The following is a 16,193-nucleotide window of genomic DNA, read 5'->3' as shown; positions in this document are numbered from 1 at the left end:
GCAGGACTTCAGGCCTTCCCAGCCAGCCTCTCTTGGCAATCCAACGCCGCCTCCTCCTTCTTCGCCCGAACTGGCCTGCTCTGTCTAGGCAACTTTCTCAGAAACTTCAGCAGAAAACGAGGCGTCTCTAGATCCCTCTTTGCTATTCAGGCCCTGGGCCAAAGCCACCTGTAAGTCTTGCCCCAGGGGCAGCCTCACTCACCTGCTGTGTCAGGGTGAGCAGCCAGCTCTTGCCAGCCTGAGTCACAGGAAGGCTCTGTTTGTCCTGGGTGGGGCTGTCCCCCCCCCCCAAGTACTCCTCCCCACCTCTAGAGCTCTTGTACGCACTGAGAAAAGCAAGAAACGCACTTTCCCAGCCACCAGGAACCTGTAGCTGTGCACGGGCTTGTGCCATGAGAAGCACTTTTCCGCACCAGGCTTTCAAAGCATGCTTGCACTTTCCTGACTAGGCTTTGGAGCGAGAGATGCCAAATGGGTCAGATAACTCCTTGGGCTGGATCAGCTTCTGTTGGCATGAAGGATGATGAAAGCTTTTGGCTTACACAGCATTCTTCACTGGAAGCTCGCATCCTGCACCACAGAGCGAAGCTCCGAGTGCTTAATTAAATGCTTGCCTTGGAACAGGTAGCAACAGATTCCAAATGAGCCTTAAGGATTCTTTATTAATTCCGGCTGCTGGCTGCCACCACCCTCCCAAGGGCTCAACTGTGGGTAACCGCGCTTAAAAACCGGAAAACACGCTCTGACAGCACATTGTTATTTTGGTGTGATGTCATGGACAAAGGACCTGGGTGGATTCACACAAATTCCTCCTGAGTCATGAAGTTTGCTTGTGTGGGCTTGGACAAGCCACTGTTTCTCAGCGTAGCCTACCTTGCAGAGTTGTTGTGAAGTAAACAATTTGTTAGAGGAAAGGTGTGGTGCAAATATGATAAATAATAATTGCCTTCCTGTTCACAGCTACCCCATAAGTGCCAGCGGCCCATTCGGTCTGGCATCCTGTTTGCAAAGGGCCAGCCAGACGCCTGTGGGAAGCCACATGATGGAGTGAGCTCCCGTTGCTCTGTCCAGCTCCTGCCAACCTAGCAGTTCAAAAGCATACCAGCGCAAGTAGATAAATAGGTACCGCTGTGGCGGGAAGGTAAATAACGTTTCCTTGCGCTCTGGCTCTCATCACGATGTCCCGTTGCACCAGAAGCGGTTTAGTCATGCTGGCCACATTACCCGGAAAGCCATCCATGGAGAAATGCTGTCTCCCTCATCCTGAAAGCGGAGATGAGCGCCACATCCCATAGTCGAATTCAGCTGGGCTTAACCATCCAGGGGTCATTTACCTTCACCTTTTACCTTCAGAGGCATGCTGCCTCCAGCAGTGGAGGTAGGACAAAGCCATAATGAATAGCAGATTTGAAAACCTTAAAAACTTTCCAAGTGCTCCTATTTTCCAGGGATAGTCCCGGTTTTATAGAAGCCATCCCAGTTTCTGATTTGATCCTGGAATGTCCTGCTTTTCCTTAAAGTTAAAGGTAAAGGGACCCCTGACCGTTAGGTCCAGTCGTGGCCAGTGGCGTAGCGTGGGGGGTGCAGGGGGGGCCGGCCGCACCGGGCGCAACATCTGGGGGTTAGGGTTAGGGGGCACAAATCCACGAGTTAGGGGGCACAAATCCATGGGTTAGGGGGCGCAAATTACTTGCCTTGCCCCGGGTGCTGACAACCCACGCTACGCCACTGGTCGTGGCCAACTCTAGGGTTGCGGTGCTCATCTCGCTTTACTGGCCAAGGGAGCCGGCATACAGCTTCTGGGTCATGTGGCCAGCATGACTAAGCCGCTTCTGGCAAACCAGAGCAGCACACGGAAATGCCGTTTACCTTCCCGCCAGAGCAGTACCTATTTATCTACTTGCACTTTGACATGCTTTCAAACTGCTAGGTTGGCAGGAGCAGGGACCGAGCAACGGGAGCTCACCCCATCGCGGGGATTCAAACCACCAACCTTCTGATCGGCCAGTCCTAGGCTCTGTGGTTTAACCCATAGCGCCACCTGTGTCCCTTGCTTTTCCTTAGGACATCCCTATTTTCATCGTAGAAATGTTGGAGGGTATGGAGTTATGCAACCCTCCGAGCAAATGAAATAAGAAACAATACAACCTTTAGAATACATCTGAAGGCAGCCATGTCTAGGGAAGATTTTTAATGTTTCGTTATGCTTTTATATATGTTGGAAGCTGCCCGGAGTGACTGGGGCAACTCAGTAAGATGGGCAGGGTACAAATAATAAAATTATTGTTACTGTGGAATAGAATGTCCCTATTATCATTGGAGAAATGTTGGAGGGTATGACCTTACACTCTATGGGACCAAAGGCAAAAGTGAGCAGAGCATCAATGCAAATGTTACCTTTGTACAGTAGGCTAGTTTCCTACACACAATCACACAACCTTCTCTGCCCTCCATCTAGGCAAGCAAGAGGCATGATTGAAGTTCAGGGACATGTAAGACAGGCAAAAACTCTCAAGGTACAAAGCCAGGGAAGTTTGGGGACTTGGGAAAGTCAGAAGGCCACATGGAAAGGCATGGAGGACCACATTTGGGCTTGAGGTTCCCCACCACTGAATTGCAGATTTTAACACACACACACCTAACCTTTTAAAAGTTTGCAATTGTGTAATAGTACCTAATGTTTAAAAAGCACTTTGGTGCAAATTTAAAAACAGGGGCGACTTTAAAAGAGCCTGCTCAGGTGCATTGCTACTCCCCCTCTATTATTATTATTATTATTATGGCAAATCACTAGTGTGGGTGGAACCATAACAGGATATGCACACACACACACACACACACACACACACAAACATCCCAACATGAAAAGTCACTTGCAGTTCTGTGTTGCTTACAGTGGTAGAGCTGTGATTGTGTGGGGATAGGTGAGCACCCAGTTTTAAGCCACCCATTCTTTTGAAGGGTGTCGCATTATTTAGGCTATTACATGAGCCTCGTCCCTCCTACTTGCCCTTCCGGAGCCTCTGGGACAGATTCTGTCCCTCGGTTGCTAAATTTGGGGTTGGTGAATTTCCATGACGAACCCGTCCCACCCAGGATGATGCCAGGATCAGTTTGGGATCAGTTTACGGGGTGCTTATTTATACCCTCTGAGCTAGAAGGCAAATATGTAAGAAGCCAAAGAAGCAGAGGGAGGGAGGGAAGGAAGGAAGGGATAGAGGGAGAGATGGCAGGGGAGGGAGGGAGGGCTGAGGAGTGTGATGAAGGCTCAGAATTTGAGGTGAAAGATTCAGAGACCTGGAATTTGGGTCCTCAAGCTGGCAATATACTTCAGAGCAGGTGAAATATATCTGCTCGGGAGGATCCTTACTTTGGTTTAAAAAAATAATAATATATCCTGTCATACATTCTGGCTTGCAATATGGTGAGGAAGGGGTGGGTATTATTACTCCCATTCCCTCTCCAAACCCTCCAGGGAACCCCTGTGGATGGCAGTGAGAATGTTACTGCTGGTTAATTAAAGCCATTGATAGCCTGTTTTTCCTTCAAATAGCTCAAGGGGGTGCACACAGCCCCCTCTCATTTTATCCACACAGCAACCCTGTGAGGTAGGTTAGATTTGGTGGGGGTGTGTGATGAAAGTGACTAGCAGGACCCAAGGTCATCTGTCTATCACCTCTGTGGAAGAGCAGCCCCAGTGTGAGGGGAAAAACGAATGGATGTGGCAGTGTGGTACAGTGGTTAAGGTGTCAGACTACTAGGACCTGGGAGACCAGGGTTCAAACCCCACCCCTCAGCCATGAAGCTCCCTAGGCGGCCTGTCTCTCAGCCTAATCTACCTCACAGGGGTTATGGGACCATACCCAGGGAGAACCGGGTAGGTCCCCCCAAGTTGCTTGAAAGAAAAGTTGGACGTAAATGTAAAAAGGTTCAAAAGCGGCCGGTGGCTGCCTGGAGGTCAACCCTTTCAGCATGCAGCCTTCTAACCCTCCTTGAGAAGGATTATTTCAGGGCAAGCGAAATAACACTCTGCACATGCTCAGAAGGCACCCTTCTCTCCACTATTTACTTATTCACATGGCCCTCGACTGTCTTTCTGTCCTTGCCAAACAGCATTGCCGGTTTTGCTGTTGACAAAGCGGGGTTGCCAGCTGGCCAGAATTTCCTCCTCCTCCTCCTCCTCCTGGTTAATGGCCAACGCAGGAGAATGTAGGGCCAGGAGGAGAGGGAGAGGAATTGCTCAGTGTGGCGTCTTTTATTTATTTCCCTTTTTTATACACGGCAGTGGCTTGGGGAAGAAAAAAAAACCAAAAACGTGGAACCCATCTGAGCAGCCGCGCGCGGGACGGGCAAACACTCTGCATGTGCCCAGAGGCACTATTTCCTAAGACAGGCTTTCTTCCTTACGCTGCTGCTCGGCCCAGCAGGCAGGCGTCTTGAAGCCATTTACGAACTTTGGCCGGGGTTGAAGAAGGGAGGAGGAGGCCGTCTGTTCACGGGCAGAAACAACTCAGCGGAGGTTGGCCAAAACGACGGAGCGCAAGCCCGAGGCCCAGAGGCAGCCCGTCTGAGGGTCTCTTTGCAGACATGCAGCCCCGATGTCCCGGGGTGGGTGCGGGTGCTGTAGCTGCCGTCAGCTGTCGCTCGCTCCCTTCTCTGCCTGGCTGCTGCTGCCGCTGCTTCTCCCTCCCGCGCTCCGCCCTCTCCGTCTGAAGATCACACCCACAGCCCGTTTGCCAGCGGCGGACGGAGACCGGGCTCCCCCCCTCCGCTCTCTCTTCCTCTCCCCGCTTCGAAGTCTGTAACTTTCTCGCTCTGCACCAACTTCCTCCCGGCCAGGTTTCCGCGGGCTGCGAGCCAGGCGTTCAGACGGCAACGGCAGCAGCAGTAGCAGGAGGAGGAGGCAGGCTCTCTGCAGGCTGCTGTGCTCGCCCCGTCGGGGCTCCGGGTCAGGAGGAGCCGCAGCAGCAGCAGCGGGTGATGGGGGCCGAGCGGAGGGGCGCCGGTGGGGTGTGAAGAAGGCGGCGGCGGTGACCCACAGCTCTCCTCCGGGGCCGCAGCAGCGAGGCGACAGCCGCGGAAACCGACGGGGCGGCCATGAGTTCGGTGTGGAAGCGGCTCCAGCGCGTCGGCAAGCGGGCGGCCAAATTCCACTTCGTGGCCTGTTACCAGGAGCTAGTGGTGGAGTGCACCAAGAAATGGTGAGGCTGGGTGGGGCAGCGGGTCCGTGGGGGAGAGGGAGAGACGGTGACTCAGGGTCTTGTGAGTACACGAGGAGGGTTTTTGGCGGGGGGGGTGGTCTGGACCCAGGAAGTGGAGAAAAGGGCGGGGAATGCACGAGCAATGGTGAAGGGGCGGGGTAGGGTTTCACAACTGCCTTTTAAGGTAGGCCGGTGTTGCTAATAAACCCAAGGGCTATAATATACAGTATTATCATCTAGAATCGTAGAGTTGTTAGGGACCACGAGGGTCATCTAGTCCAACCCGCTGCAATGCAGGAATCTTTTGACCATCGTGGGGCTCGAACCCACAACCCTGAGATTGGAGTCTCATGATCTACCAACTACATTCTATTCTATTCTATTTCATACTTTGTACGCACAAGAATACACTAAAACCTTCTAATTATATCTTGGTATAATTTTTTACAACGGCCCTGTGTTCATAAACCTGTATTGTAGGTGCAAAAGGTTGCGAGAGGAGGGGCAGTTTGGGGGAAGGGCTCCTCCAGGGGAGGAGCAGTGGCATGCTTTGTGTTTTAAAATGTCCCAGGTTGAAACCTGGACATTGCTAGGCAGGGCTGCAAAAGAGAGTTGTCCGACACCCTGGAGAGCTGCTGCCAGTCAGTGTGGACAATATTGAGCCAAGTGGACCAATAGCCTGTCTTGGTACTATAAGGCATTTTCCCAGGTCCCTGTTTAATTCTGCCTTTTCTTCACAACCATGAGGACTAGAAGCTTACTTTTATCTTTTATGGGAAGGACCATAGCTCAGTGGTAGAGCAATGCTTGTGGTCTTTGTCTTGCTTAGTAACCTTGTACTGTAGTTCATTGCTTCCTAATTCATACTGTTTATATTATTGCTTGATAGCACTGTATTTTTACAGTTGTACACTCCTCTGGTTTAGAAAAAAATTAAAATAAATAAGATCGTAGGACTGACTGCAATCACTTCCAGGTAGGGCTGGGAACCAAAGGAGAGCCAAAGGCCTTAATGGTATCATTAGACTCATCTAACTCTGCACTGGGATAATGAAAGTTGAAGTCCAATAACATGGCGGGTGGGGGGGGCAAAGTTTCCCATCTCTGGTGCAGGCCTGACTCTGCATTAAGGCAGTTTCCTGTGTTGCTTTTGCGTGCCTAAGGTTACCTAGACTTTTCATGGCAAAGATGAGATTTGCACCAGGGGCTGCCGGTTCCTGTGCAGGCCTTTTTAACCAGTTTGCATTTCACAAGTTGTGTTCTAGGTTACGGGTAGAAGCTTGTGCACCAGGAAGTGGTAAATGGAGGTGAAAGGGAATCATGTTTTTATTGATTTAACCCATTTACGATGTTGTTAGTTTCCAAGTAGTTCAGAGTGGTTTGTGACATAAAAAACAACAACTCCATGCAATCATGAAAACAACAGGAGAGGCCATTTTTCCCCAAATTGCATTTAAAAGCAATCTATGTACTGAATAAGCCCAGAAAATGACCCAGATTGGACAAATGCCTGTTAGAAGTGAAAGATGATTCTATGTTGAAACCCATCTGGAAAAGGTCTAGCGAATTCTGCTACAATTACAGAGCAGTCAGGGGTGGAAAACCTGCAGGACACAGATGGCCCATGCGGGGGGGGGGATATCCTCATTCCCACCCCCCACATAACAATTAGGTTTTCTATGTTTCAATTTTTACTTCGTTAGCTGCCTTGATTAAGCACCGTTTAGTGGAACACTGAGATGTGAATTTAACAAAGGAAGCAAATAAATAATAACATGCATGGCATTTAGGCCTCTGTCGATGGGTGGGCTTTGCAAAACTTTCAGCTCTGGCACGTGGAATTGAACTCGGAAGCAAATGGGTAAACAATGCAAATGGTGCTGTGCAGAGCAGACCAAAATCTGTTTTTTGTCACACAGTAGCTGTAACAGGAAGACGGGGAGCTGCGCTCTGCGCCCGTTGATATTTCTGCGCTGTCTTCAAGGGCAGACCCACGCAGAGCATGTACTGAGGCAATCCAGCTTGGAAATTGCAGCGACCATGGTATCTTGGCATGTTGGGGGTAGAATGAGGATGGTTGGGTGGCCACGATGCTAGGAGTAATGGTGAACTGGAAAAACGGGAAAAGAGGGAATTGCAAGGGGCCTCAGGCTCCAGGCCCACCTCCTCCTCTCTGGCCACCCACCCCCTGAGTGCTTTTGACTGGCATGAGTAATTACAGTGGTACCTTGGTTCTCAAATGCCTTGGTACTCAACTTGGAACCCAAACACTGTAAACCCGGAAGTAAGTGTTCTGGTTTGCGAACTGTTTTCGGAAGCCGAATGTGCTCCGTTTTGACTGCCACACTTCTGTTTTGAGTGTTACACTGAGGTCTGTCTGTTTTTGCTATTTATTTTGCGTTTTTGTGGCTCTTTTTGTTTTGTTTTCGTGACTGTGTGGAACCCAGTTCAACTACTGATTGATTGATTGATTGATTGATTGATTGATTGCGTTACTGCAGTACGTTATTTATTGCTTTCATTTTATGGACCAATGGTCTTGTTAGATAGTAAAATTCATGTTGAATTTTAGGGGTTGTTTTTAAAAGTCTGGAATGGATTAATACGTTTTGCATTACTTTCTGTGGGAAAGCGTGCCTTAGTTTTGGAACGCTTTGGTTTTGGAACAGACTTCCAGAACAGATTAAGTTTGAGAACCAAGGTACCACTGTATATAACATTTAGGGAACATCTGAAGGCAGCTCTGTACAGTATAGGGAAGCTTTTTAAGGTTGAATGTTTTATCATGTTTTTATATATTTTGCTAGCTGCACAGAGTCCCTGGGGCAACCCAGTCAGATGGGTGGGGTATAAATAATAAAAATTATTATTATTATTATTATTATTATTATTATTGCCAGAATAGGTGTGTGTGGAAACCAGCCTTGTTGCACAAAAGTAAACATTAACATTCATTACGAAGAAGAAGAAGAAGAAGAAGAAGAAGAAGAAGAAGAGTTTGGATTTGATATCCCGCCTTTCACTCCCTTTAAGGAGTCTCAAAGCGGCTAACATTCTCCTTTCCCTTCTTCCCCCACAACAAACACTCTGTGAGGTGAGTGGGGCTGAGAGACTTCAAAGAAGTGTGACTGGCCCAAGGTCACCCAGCAGCTGCATGTGGAGGAGCGGAGACGCGAACCCGGTTCCCCAGATTACGAGACTACCGCTCTTAAGCACTACACCACACTGGCTCTCTACTGCCCACTTTTGTTTCCAGTTCCGCCAAGAAGGTGCCCAGAAGGGAAAAAGGACCTCTGCCCCTGTTGTAAACTGTACAAGGGGCTATGTAAAGGGTTACGGGGAGGGGGGGGCTTGGTCCAAATGCAAGGGGGCAGGTTAGAGATGGTGTCACTGGAGGAGTTCCTTCTCCTGTCCCCCAAACTCCAAAGTTGGGGAGGGTGGAAGCGCAACTCCCTTGAACTCTAGGAAAATCTGGTGTCAGGGCTGGTTCAGCTGCAGATCAGACTCAGAGACGAGCAGTAAAGTTGATTCACTCTGTTGGGGAGGGCTCCCCCCCCCCCCTCTGAGCTCTCTGCAAAGCCCTCTGTGCCCATGAAGACAAGGGAGGAATGGAGCTGAATACAGGCTCCTGTAAATCTGTTGCAGCCTCAGCCCCTACCTCCTCCTCAGCTGCCTATCCTGTGTCTGCAGCGCTTTCTGACTCTTCTTCCTCTCTCTCACTCAAGCCTGCTGCTTGTTGAGCATCCAACCATTCTGCCTCCCCTCCGTCCTCTGACCTGTCTTCCGTGTCCCACCACCACTCCCCTGGCTCTGAGCCTTCCTCTTCTGAGGCTTCCCTAGGGGGCTCTTTGGCCGGAGCCTCCCACCACTGTTCCTCGTCCAGTCAGTCCCTGACAGCTGGTGGTATTTCTGGGAGGTCGGTCATCTCATTTGGGTTCCTGCTTTGCTAGTCTAGTAAAGGTGTAAACCTGAATGGATGGGTCATTCCTGCAGTAGGAAAGCAGCCTCTTCTCTTGGACAGCAGGTTACTGTGCCGTGCCAGGGACATCAGGGACAGCCATAGACACCAGGGACAGCCATAGACACGAGACACTGACATTGCTAGCCTGAAAGTTTCTTTGCAGTGGTCAGGAATGAAAAGCAGAACTGAGCCTGACCTCCTTGCTTAGTTGCCTGAGGCTGATTCTTTCTCTCCACTTCACAAGGTGCTGTCTGTGCCATCCGACTGGCTCGGGCCGTCTGTCTTCTAGGTTAACTGATGTCACTTGCAAAATTCCTGTCTTGAGACTCGTGCCTGTCATTGCAGACATTTCTGGGTTAGACGAATCCCGGGCCTGACTTGGGATAAGGCAGCTTCCTCTGTGCTGAGCCATGAGGAACTAGCGGCTGAGTTTGCATTTTCCCCTCCTCCCTCCCAGTCCCTTTTTCCTTTTGTGTTGCGTCTTTTAGATTATAAGCTTCAGAAAGAGCATACAGTGGTACCTCGGGTTACAAACACCTCGGGTTACGAACACTTCAGGTTACAGACTCCGCTAACACGGAAGTAGTACCTTAAGTTAAGAACTTTACCTCAGGATGAGAAAAGAATTTGCGTGCTGGTGGCGCGGTGGTAGAGTGATGCCCCATTAGCTAAAGTGGTACCTCAGGTTAAGAACTGTTTCAGGTTAAGAACGGACCTCTGGAACGAATTAAGTTCGTAACCAGAGGTACCACTGTATCTTATTACTACTGGTCTTTGTAAACTTCTCTGGAAGCCTTCTTAAACTGAAGAGCAGGGTAAAAATGCTTTAAAGAATAAAGAAACGGTTATTATTTTAAATCAGTGCTTTGTTCAGAACTAGAGAGCTGGAATCTTGCTTTAGGTTCAGGGTGATAAGCAAAAGTCAGCAGCACAGCATCTGCCTATGCTTGCAAAAAGGGCCTAGGTTATAATTCAGCTGGTAGAGCACGAGACTCTTAATCTCAGGATTCTGGGTTTGAACCCCACATTGGGCAAAAGATTTCTGCATTGGAGGGGGCTGGATTAGATGATCCTTGTGGTTCCTTCCAACTCTACAATTCTGTGATTCTAGCAGATCAGGGCAGTCAGTAGTGGGGAAAACTTCCTTGTCTCTGGACAGCTGTCACCAGTCACAGAAGGATGGACCAGTAGATGGACTTGGTAGAAGATAACTTCCTAAGCACTCAATGAGCACAGACAGTGGAGCAATATGAACACTCAGGGAAGATGCTGTTTCTCACTTGCTGAGCTGTGGGCTTTCGGGTTCCTTGGCTGGCCAGAGAGGCACCAGTTTGGGGTTCAGCTAGCATCTCCCCAAGAAAAGTCATCTGCTGGTGATATCTGTTCAAGCTTCAGGGACTTGAAGGAAACAAGACGGGCCTCTCAAACCTATCTAGGATGCTGATCTTAGATGAGAATGTACTCTGCACATGCTCTGAGTCACTTCTTCCTCCTCTTGCTTTGCATGTTCCTGGTTTGAATCCTGACATATATGATGTGTTGGAGGTTTGCATTCAGAATAGTGGAAGAAAGAGGAAGAATATTAGGGCAGAAGGGGCAAGATCTGGCGTTCTGTGCTGAAATACACTAGTTTGTGCTGGCAGGGACTGATGGGAGTTGTAGTCCTAAACATCTGGATGGTACCAGGTGGGAGAAGGCTGACTTGATATAGTTACTTTTTCTTTTTTAAAGTGGTGGGGAGATGAGATGCTGGAGGTCAGGCCCACTCCTCATGTCTAGCCCCCTGCCCCCTCCCTGCAACAAACTCCAATGGGAGAAGAGCTGGTTGCCAGACTTTGGGAGTTCTAGACAGACTGATATGGTGGAGGAGCAGGCGAATAAGGACACACACCCCTCCCCTCATTCTGACATGGCAAAGGCCTTATAAGGGAAATGATAAATATTTAGTCATTGCAGAGCTAAAAATGGAAAAGGGAGGGCTGAAACTTCAGGGTGTGTGTGTGTGTGTGTGTTAGGATAACAGGAACGCTGCAAAAAATGGAAACAGGAGGGAGGGAATGTGGGTTGTCTCAGATGGGAAGAGCAGGGACCCAGCTGAGTGGGAGTGTGGAGTCTGTCCTCCCCTTGGGGGTAATCTGATTTCAGAGCGCTTGGATTCCTCTGAGCTCAAGTTATTTCCACTACTTTTGCTGGTCCTCAGCCACACCCTCATTCCCATGACTTGGCTAGATTTTTTGGGGGGGGGGGGGAACATTCAGCCACACAGAACTTGGCTCAAACCCCAGTACTTTTCTTTCTCTTTCTCTTTTTAAAGCCTGACTTAAGAGTGTTTACCTTCAATTTCACTAATGGTGCTGAACTACGCACTCAGCACATGTACAGGAACACATTTTTTTGCTACCGGCCTGAGATGCTGTGTTGATTTTGGGGGTCCATCCCTGGCTCTGAATCATAGAATTTGTAGAGTTGGGAGGGAGCACCAGGGTCATCTAGTCTAACCCCCTGCAATGCAGGGATGTTTTGCCCAACGTGGGGCTCAAACCCATGGCCCTGAGATGGAGAGTCTCATGCTCTACTGACTGAGCTATCTCCAGAGCTCACAAGACCAAGCTCCTAGAACAGGGGCAGGAAACCTGCATCATTTCAGATGTTGGATTCCCATCTCCCCGCTTCTGCAGTCGCCTTGACCAAATCAGGGATGATGGGAGTTGTAGTCCAGTGTCTGAAGAACACTAGGATATGGAAGGTCAAGAAGTGTTTATTAGCAGTCTTGGGGTGAGGAAACGAGGCAAAGCATCCACCTGCCACCCTGAAACATTACAGAAACGATTTAAATATAATTGTAATTATCTGATGTTGGCATTACAAAAGGATACAGGTTTACACCCCAGTCAAAGCAGCAGTGCAGGCTGGGGTCAATGAGAATTGTAGCCTGAAGCAGCACCCAATAGGGGAATAGTCTGCTCAAGACCCTGTTTTCCAGCACCAGAGCCAAACACAGCTGCAAAATGGAAAAAGAAATCTTGAAGAACAAGGGTACCTCTGGGCATGTCAAGAGTGTTTCTTTGTTCTGTTGCTTCCTCCTACATGGTGTAGGACGCAGGTGGCGCTGTAGTCTAAACCACTGAGCCTCTTGGGCTTGCCAATCAGAAGGTCGGCGGTTTGAATCCCTGCAATGTGGTGAGCTCCCGTTGCTCTGTCCCAGCTCCTGTCAACCTTGCAGTTCAAAAGCACGCCAGTGCAAGTAGATAAATAGGTACCATTGCTGTGGGAAGGTAAACGGTGTTTCCTTGTGCTCTGGCTTCCATTATGGTGTTTCGTTGTGCCAGAAGTGGTTTAGTCATGCTGGCCACATGACCCGGAAAGCTGTCTGTGGACAAACACCAGCCCCCTCAGCCTGAAGGCAGCGAGATGAGCACTGCAACCCCATAGTCACCTTTGACTGTCCAGGAGTCCTTGACCTTTACCTTACCTTCACAGTGTAGCCTTAGTTGGGTCCTTACACACTGGAGCCTGGGGGTCAACTTGACCTCCAGCCCCTCATTCTGAGATTAACCTCTGCCTTGAGGCCTCCTCTCATGGGGGTCTTTGCCCCTCTGGCTCTCCATTCTGGGTGAAAGTGGAGAGTCCTACAAGGCTGTTCTGTGATGAAGAGAAGGACGCTTGGTGGGTGTATTGGGTTTCCGCACTGCGCCCAGATTTAACCCAGCACCTGCAGTGGATTTATGACTGCTAGCCCCCAGGGGCTAAAATTAGCCTTTGGACACTAGCCCAGAAGAATTATAGAAGCTATTAAGATGAAGCTGGGCATCACTTTCATCAACAGAGGTGTGTGTGTGTGTGTGTGTGTGTTTGTGGTTCACTGTATGTTGTGATTGGGGAGCACAGGAGTCTGTGCTCTAATACAAGGGCAGGGGGATCTGCGGTCCTCCAGATGTTGCTGAACTTCAGCTGTCATCAGCCCCCCAGCCTGCATGGCCCATGGTCAGGGGGTCATAGGAGCTGGGCTCCCGAAACATCTGGAAGGCCACAAGTCCCCCATCCCCTGCTATAGTAGGCAGTATTAGAAATTAGCCATGTGCTATGCGTGTTTTCGACTGGCGCGGGTCCAGCTGCGACCATGTGGAAATCTGTGGATGCCATGTTGGTGACTGGGGGAAGCAAAATGTACGGTAACTAAGAGGATCTGAAATATTTTCCTGTTTTAGCGTGTTGTAAACTGTCTTGAGATGTGTTCTTTAAAATATAAAGTGTTACAGAAATGCAATGAAAAATAACAGAAGGAGACATCCGGGGAACATTTAGGGGACTAGCCTAGTCGCCTTAGTCCAATAACTGCATACCACTGCTCAGAACATGCCTCAGGATCATAGCTGTCAACTTTCAGATTTGAAAATAAGGGATCAGCAGCCTCACCTGTCCCAGGGACAGTCTACAGGATATCTAACAATCCGGGATAGCAGCGGGAAACGGCGCTGGAATAAGGGAATTTCCCGCAAAAAAGGGAAAGTTGACAGCTATGCTCAGGATCTTCACATGTTCTTCCTGGCAAAGAGGAAGCCAGGACCCCTGGGTCCTTTTCAGAACCAGGGAACCAGGGAAGGCTGTTGGGTTACATCCCAGTGAGAGCCAGTGTGGTGTAGTGGTTAAGAGCGGTAGTCTTGTAATCTGGGGAACCGGGTTTGATTCCCCGCTCCTCCACATGCAGCTGCTGGGTGACCTTGGGCCAGTCACACTTCTTTGAAGTCTCTCAGCCCCACTCACCTCACAGAGTGTTTGTTGAGGGGGAGCAAGGGAAAGGAGAATGTTAGCTGAGACTCCTTAAAGGGAGTGAAAGGTGGGATTTCAAATCCAAACTCCTCCTCCTCCTCTTCTTCTTCTTCTTCTTCTTCTTCATCATCATCATCATCCGGTTTGATCCTAAACTTCAGGCGGGGAGAGGAGCTTTATCTGAGGGTGGGTGTGCTAAAGAGCAAAGACTGCTGATTTGATTTGAGAAATGAAGGAAAGTGTGATCAGGCCTGAAGGGCAGCAGTGGGGCTGGTCTCTTTTGACACCCGTGTTGGCTGGGTGCGACCTGGCCCAGCTCCGAGGAGGATCAGAGCCGCGCCCGGTGAAGTCTGGGAAGGGGAAGATAAAGCTTCCCACCAAAATAACCTCTGTGTGTTGCTGAGCCAGAGTTCAAGTTACTGCCTGGCCCCAGAGCTTCTTGGTTTCAAAAGCCCACTCCGGAAAGGAAAATGAGGAAGTCTTCCTTTCCGCTGCCCCACAGAAGCCACGGGTTCGAAGTCATTTTCTGCCGAGAATCAGCTCAAGAAGCTGGTGTGGTCCTTGAAGCTTGTGCACCTGACATAGTGGGCTTCAGCCCACAAAGCCTATGCCAAATTTGGTCAACTCCATCCCAGGTTGGCAAAGGCTGACATATGCCCAACTGAAGGCTTTGTTAGCTTTTATAAGATGCTGTTTTTGCTGCAAGAGACTAACCCTCTGTCAAATTTGAAGGCCTGAGGATGGCTAGAACAGCCCTCCTAAGCCTTCACTGGTGCTCACGGCTCAGGGCATTATAACCTTAAACTCTCTCCTGGTTTTTCGATTGTGTTTTCTTCCTGTATATTTTCATGTTTCGATCTGCCTTTTAGTATTGTTGCAGGCTGCCTCGAGACTTGGAAGTGGGGAGGCAACATTGAAATGTTTAAAATAAATAAATGGTGGGATATAAAGTGGCAGTTAAGGCCTCAGTCCGTATGGAGATGTAGGCCGCAATCAAACCATACGTTTAAAGCAGTGTGGAGCCACTTTAAACAGTCATGGCTTCTCCCAAATAATTATTGGAGTAGTGGTTTGTTACAGTGCTGGGATTTGTCAGGAGACCCCTGTTTCCCCTCATAGGGTTATAATTTGTAGTTCCCTGTGAAGAATGATTGTTTGGCGGAAGCTACAACTGTTTAAAGTGGTATCATATTGCTTTAAATGTAAGGTGTGGATGCGGCCTTGCATTGGAACAAGTCCCAGACCCTCCCAAGTGTCCCTATTTTCCAGAGATATTTCTGGATTTATAGAAACCATCCTGGTTTCTGATTTGGTCCTGGAATGTCCTACTTTTTCTTTGGATGTCCCTATTTTCATTAGAGAAATGTTGGCGGGTATGCGACCCCCAAGCCAAGGAGATACATGCTTTAGGAGACATCTGGAGGCAGGCTTGTATAGAGAACAGTTTTAAATGTTTAATGTTTTATTAGATTGTGATATATAGTGGTACCTCGGTTTTCAAACATAATCCGTTCCAGAAGACTGTTCAGCTTCCGAAATGTTTGAAAACCAAGGCGCAAGGGGAGAATTTCAATTTCATTGGAGAAAATAGAGAAACATACAGCGGAAGCCGTTCAACTTCCAAGGTGCATTTGTAAACGGAAGCATTACTTCTAGGTTTTTGGCATTCAAAAACTGAAACGCTCCAAGATGCTTGAGAACCGAGGTACCACTGTATGTTGGAAGCCACCCTGAGTGGCTGGGGCAACACAGTCAAATGGGCAGAGTATAAATAATAAAACAACCACCACCACCACAACAACAAGTTGTTGTTGTTGTTGTTGTTGTTGTTAAATAGGATGTCCCTATTTTTATCAGATAAATGTTGGAGGGTATGAAGTCTTAATGAACTCGGAGGAATTTGCACAGGACTTTGTACTTTGAATGCTAACAAAAAATATTTTAGATTCAGGTAGGTAGCCATGTTGGTCTGATGCAGTTGAAATAAATAAAAAATTGTCCAGTAGCACCTTAACAGTAACAGGTTTTTTTTTTATTTACTCATTGCATGTATATGCCGCCTTTCTGCCAAGGCACCCATTAAAAAGTACTAACACACACACACACACACACACACACACACACACACACTTGACCACTTCAGTCAACGGACCTGGCACGGCTACAGGCACCACATTGTACCCCTTGTGCATTTCTAAGTACTCAGCCTTTTAGTGTGGCAGCACCTAACTTGGGAACTCCCTGCCTGTTGGTATCAGGCA

At 48.8% G+C, this 16,193-nt stretch overlaps 1 protein-coding gene across 4 annotated transcripts in view; it reads left to right on the top strand.

Moving 5' to 3' along the window:
* Positions 1-4,709: 4,709 nt before the first annotated feature.
* The window catches only part of EHBP1L1 (EH domain binding protein 1 like 1), a 41,855-nt gene continuing 30,371 nt past the window's right edge, over positions 4,710-16,193 (top strand). For 2 of the 4 annotated variants that reach the window (XM_081841705.1, XM_081841704.1), the window contains exon 1: positions 4,710-5,201. In XM_081841705.1, coding sequence (XP_081697831.1) covers positions 5,098-5,201 — 104 coding nt within the window. In that variant the 5' untranslated portion in view covers positions 4,710-5,097. Of the gene's footprint in view, positions 5,202-14,094; positions 14,119-16,193 lie in introns of those variants that run through there. The other 2 variants (XM_081841707.1, XM_081841706.1) reach the window with 2 other exon arrangements.

This window comes from Podarcis erhardii, assembly GCF_964252035.2.
Source record: "Podarcis erhardii genome assembly, chromosome: 15".
Lineage (NCBI taxonomy): Eukaryota > Metazoa > Chordata > Lepidosauria > Squamata > Lacertidae > Podarcis > Podarcis erhardii.
The sequence above is the reverse complement of the archived record's forward strand: the minus strand, read 5'-3'. Positions and strand labels throughout refer to the sequence as shown.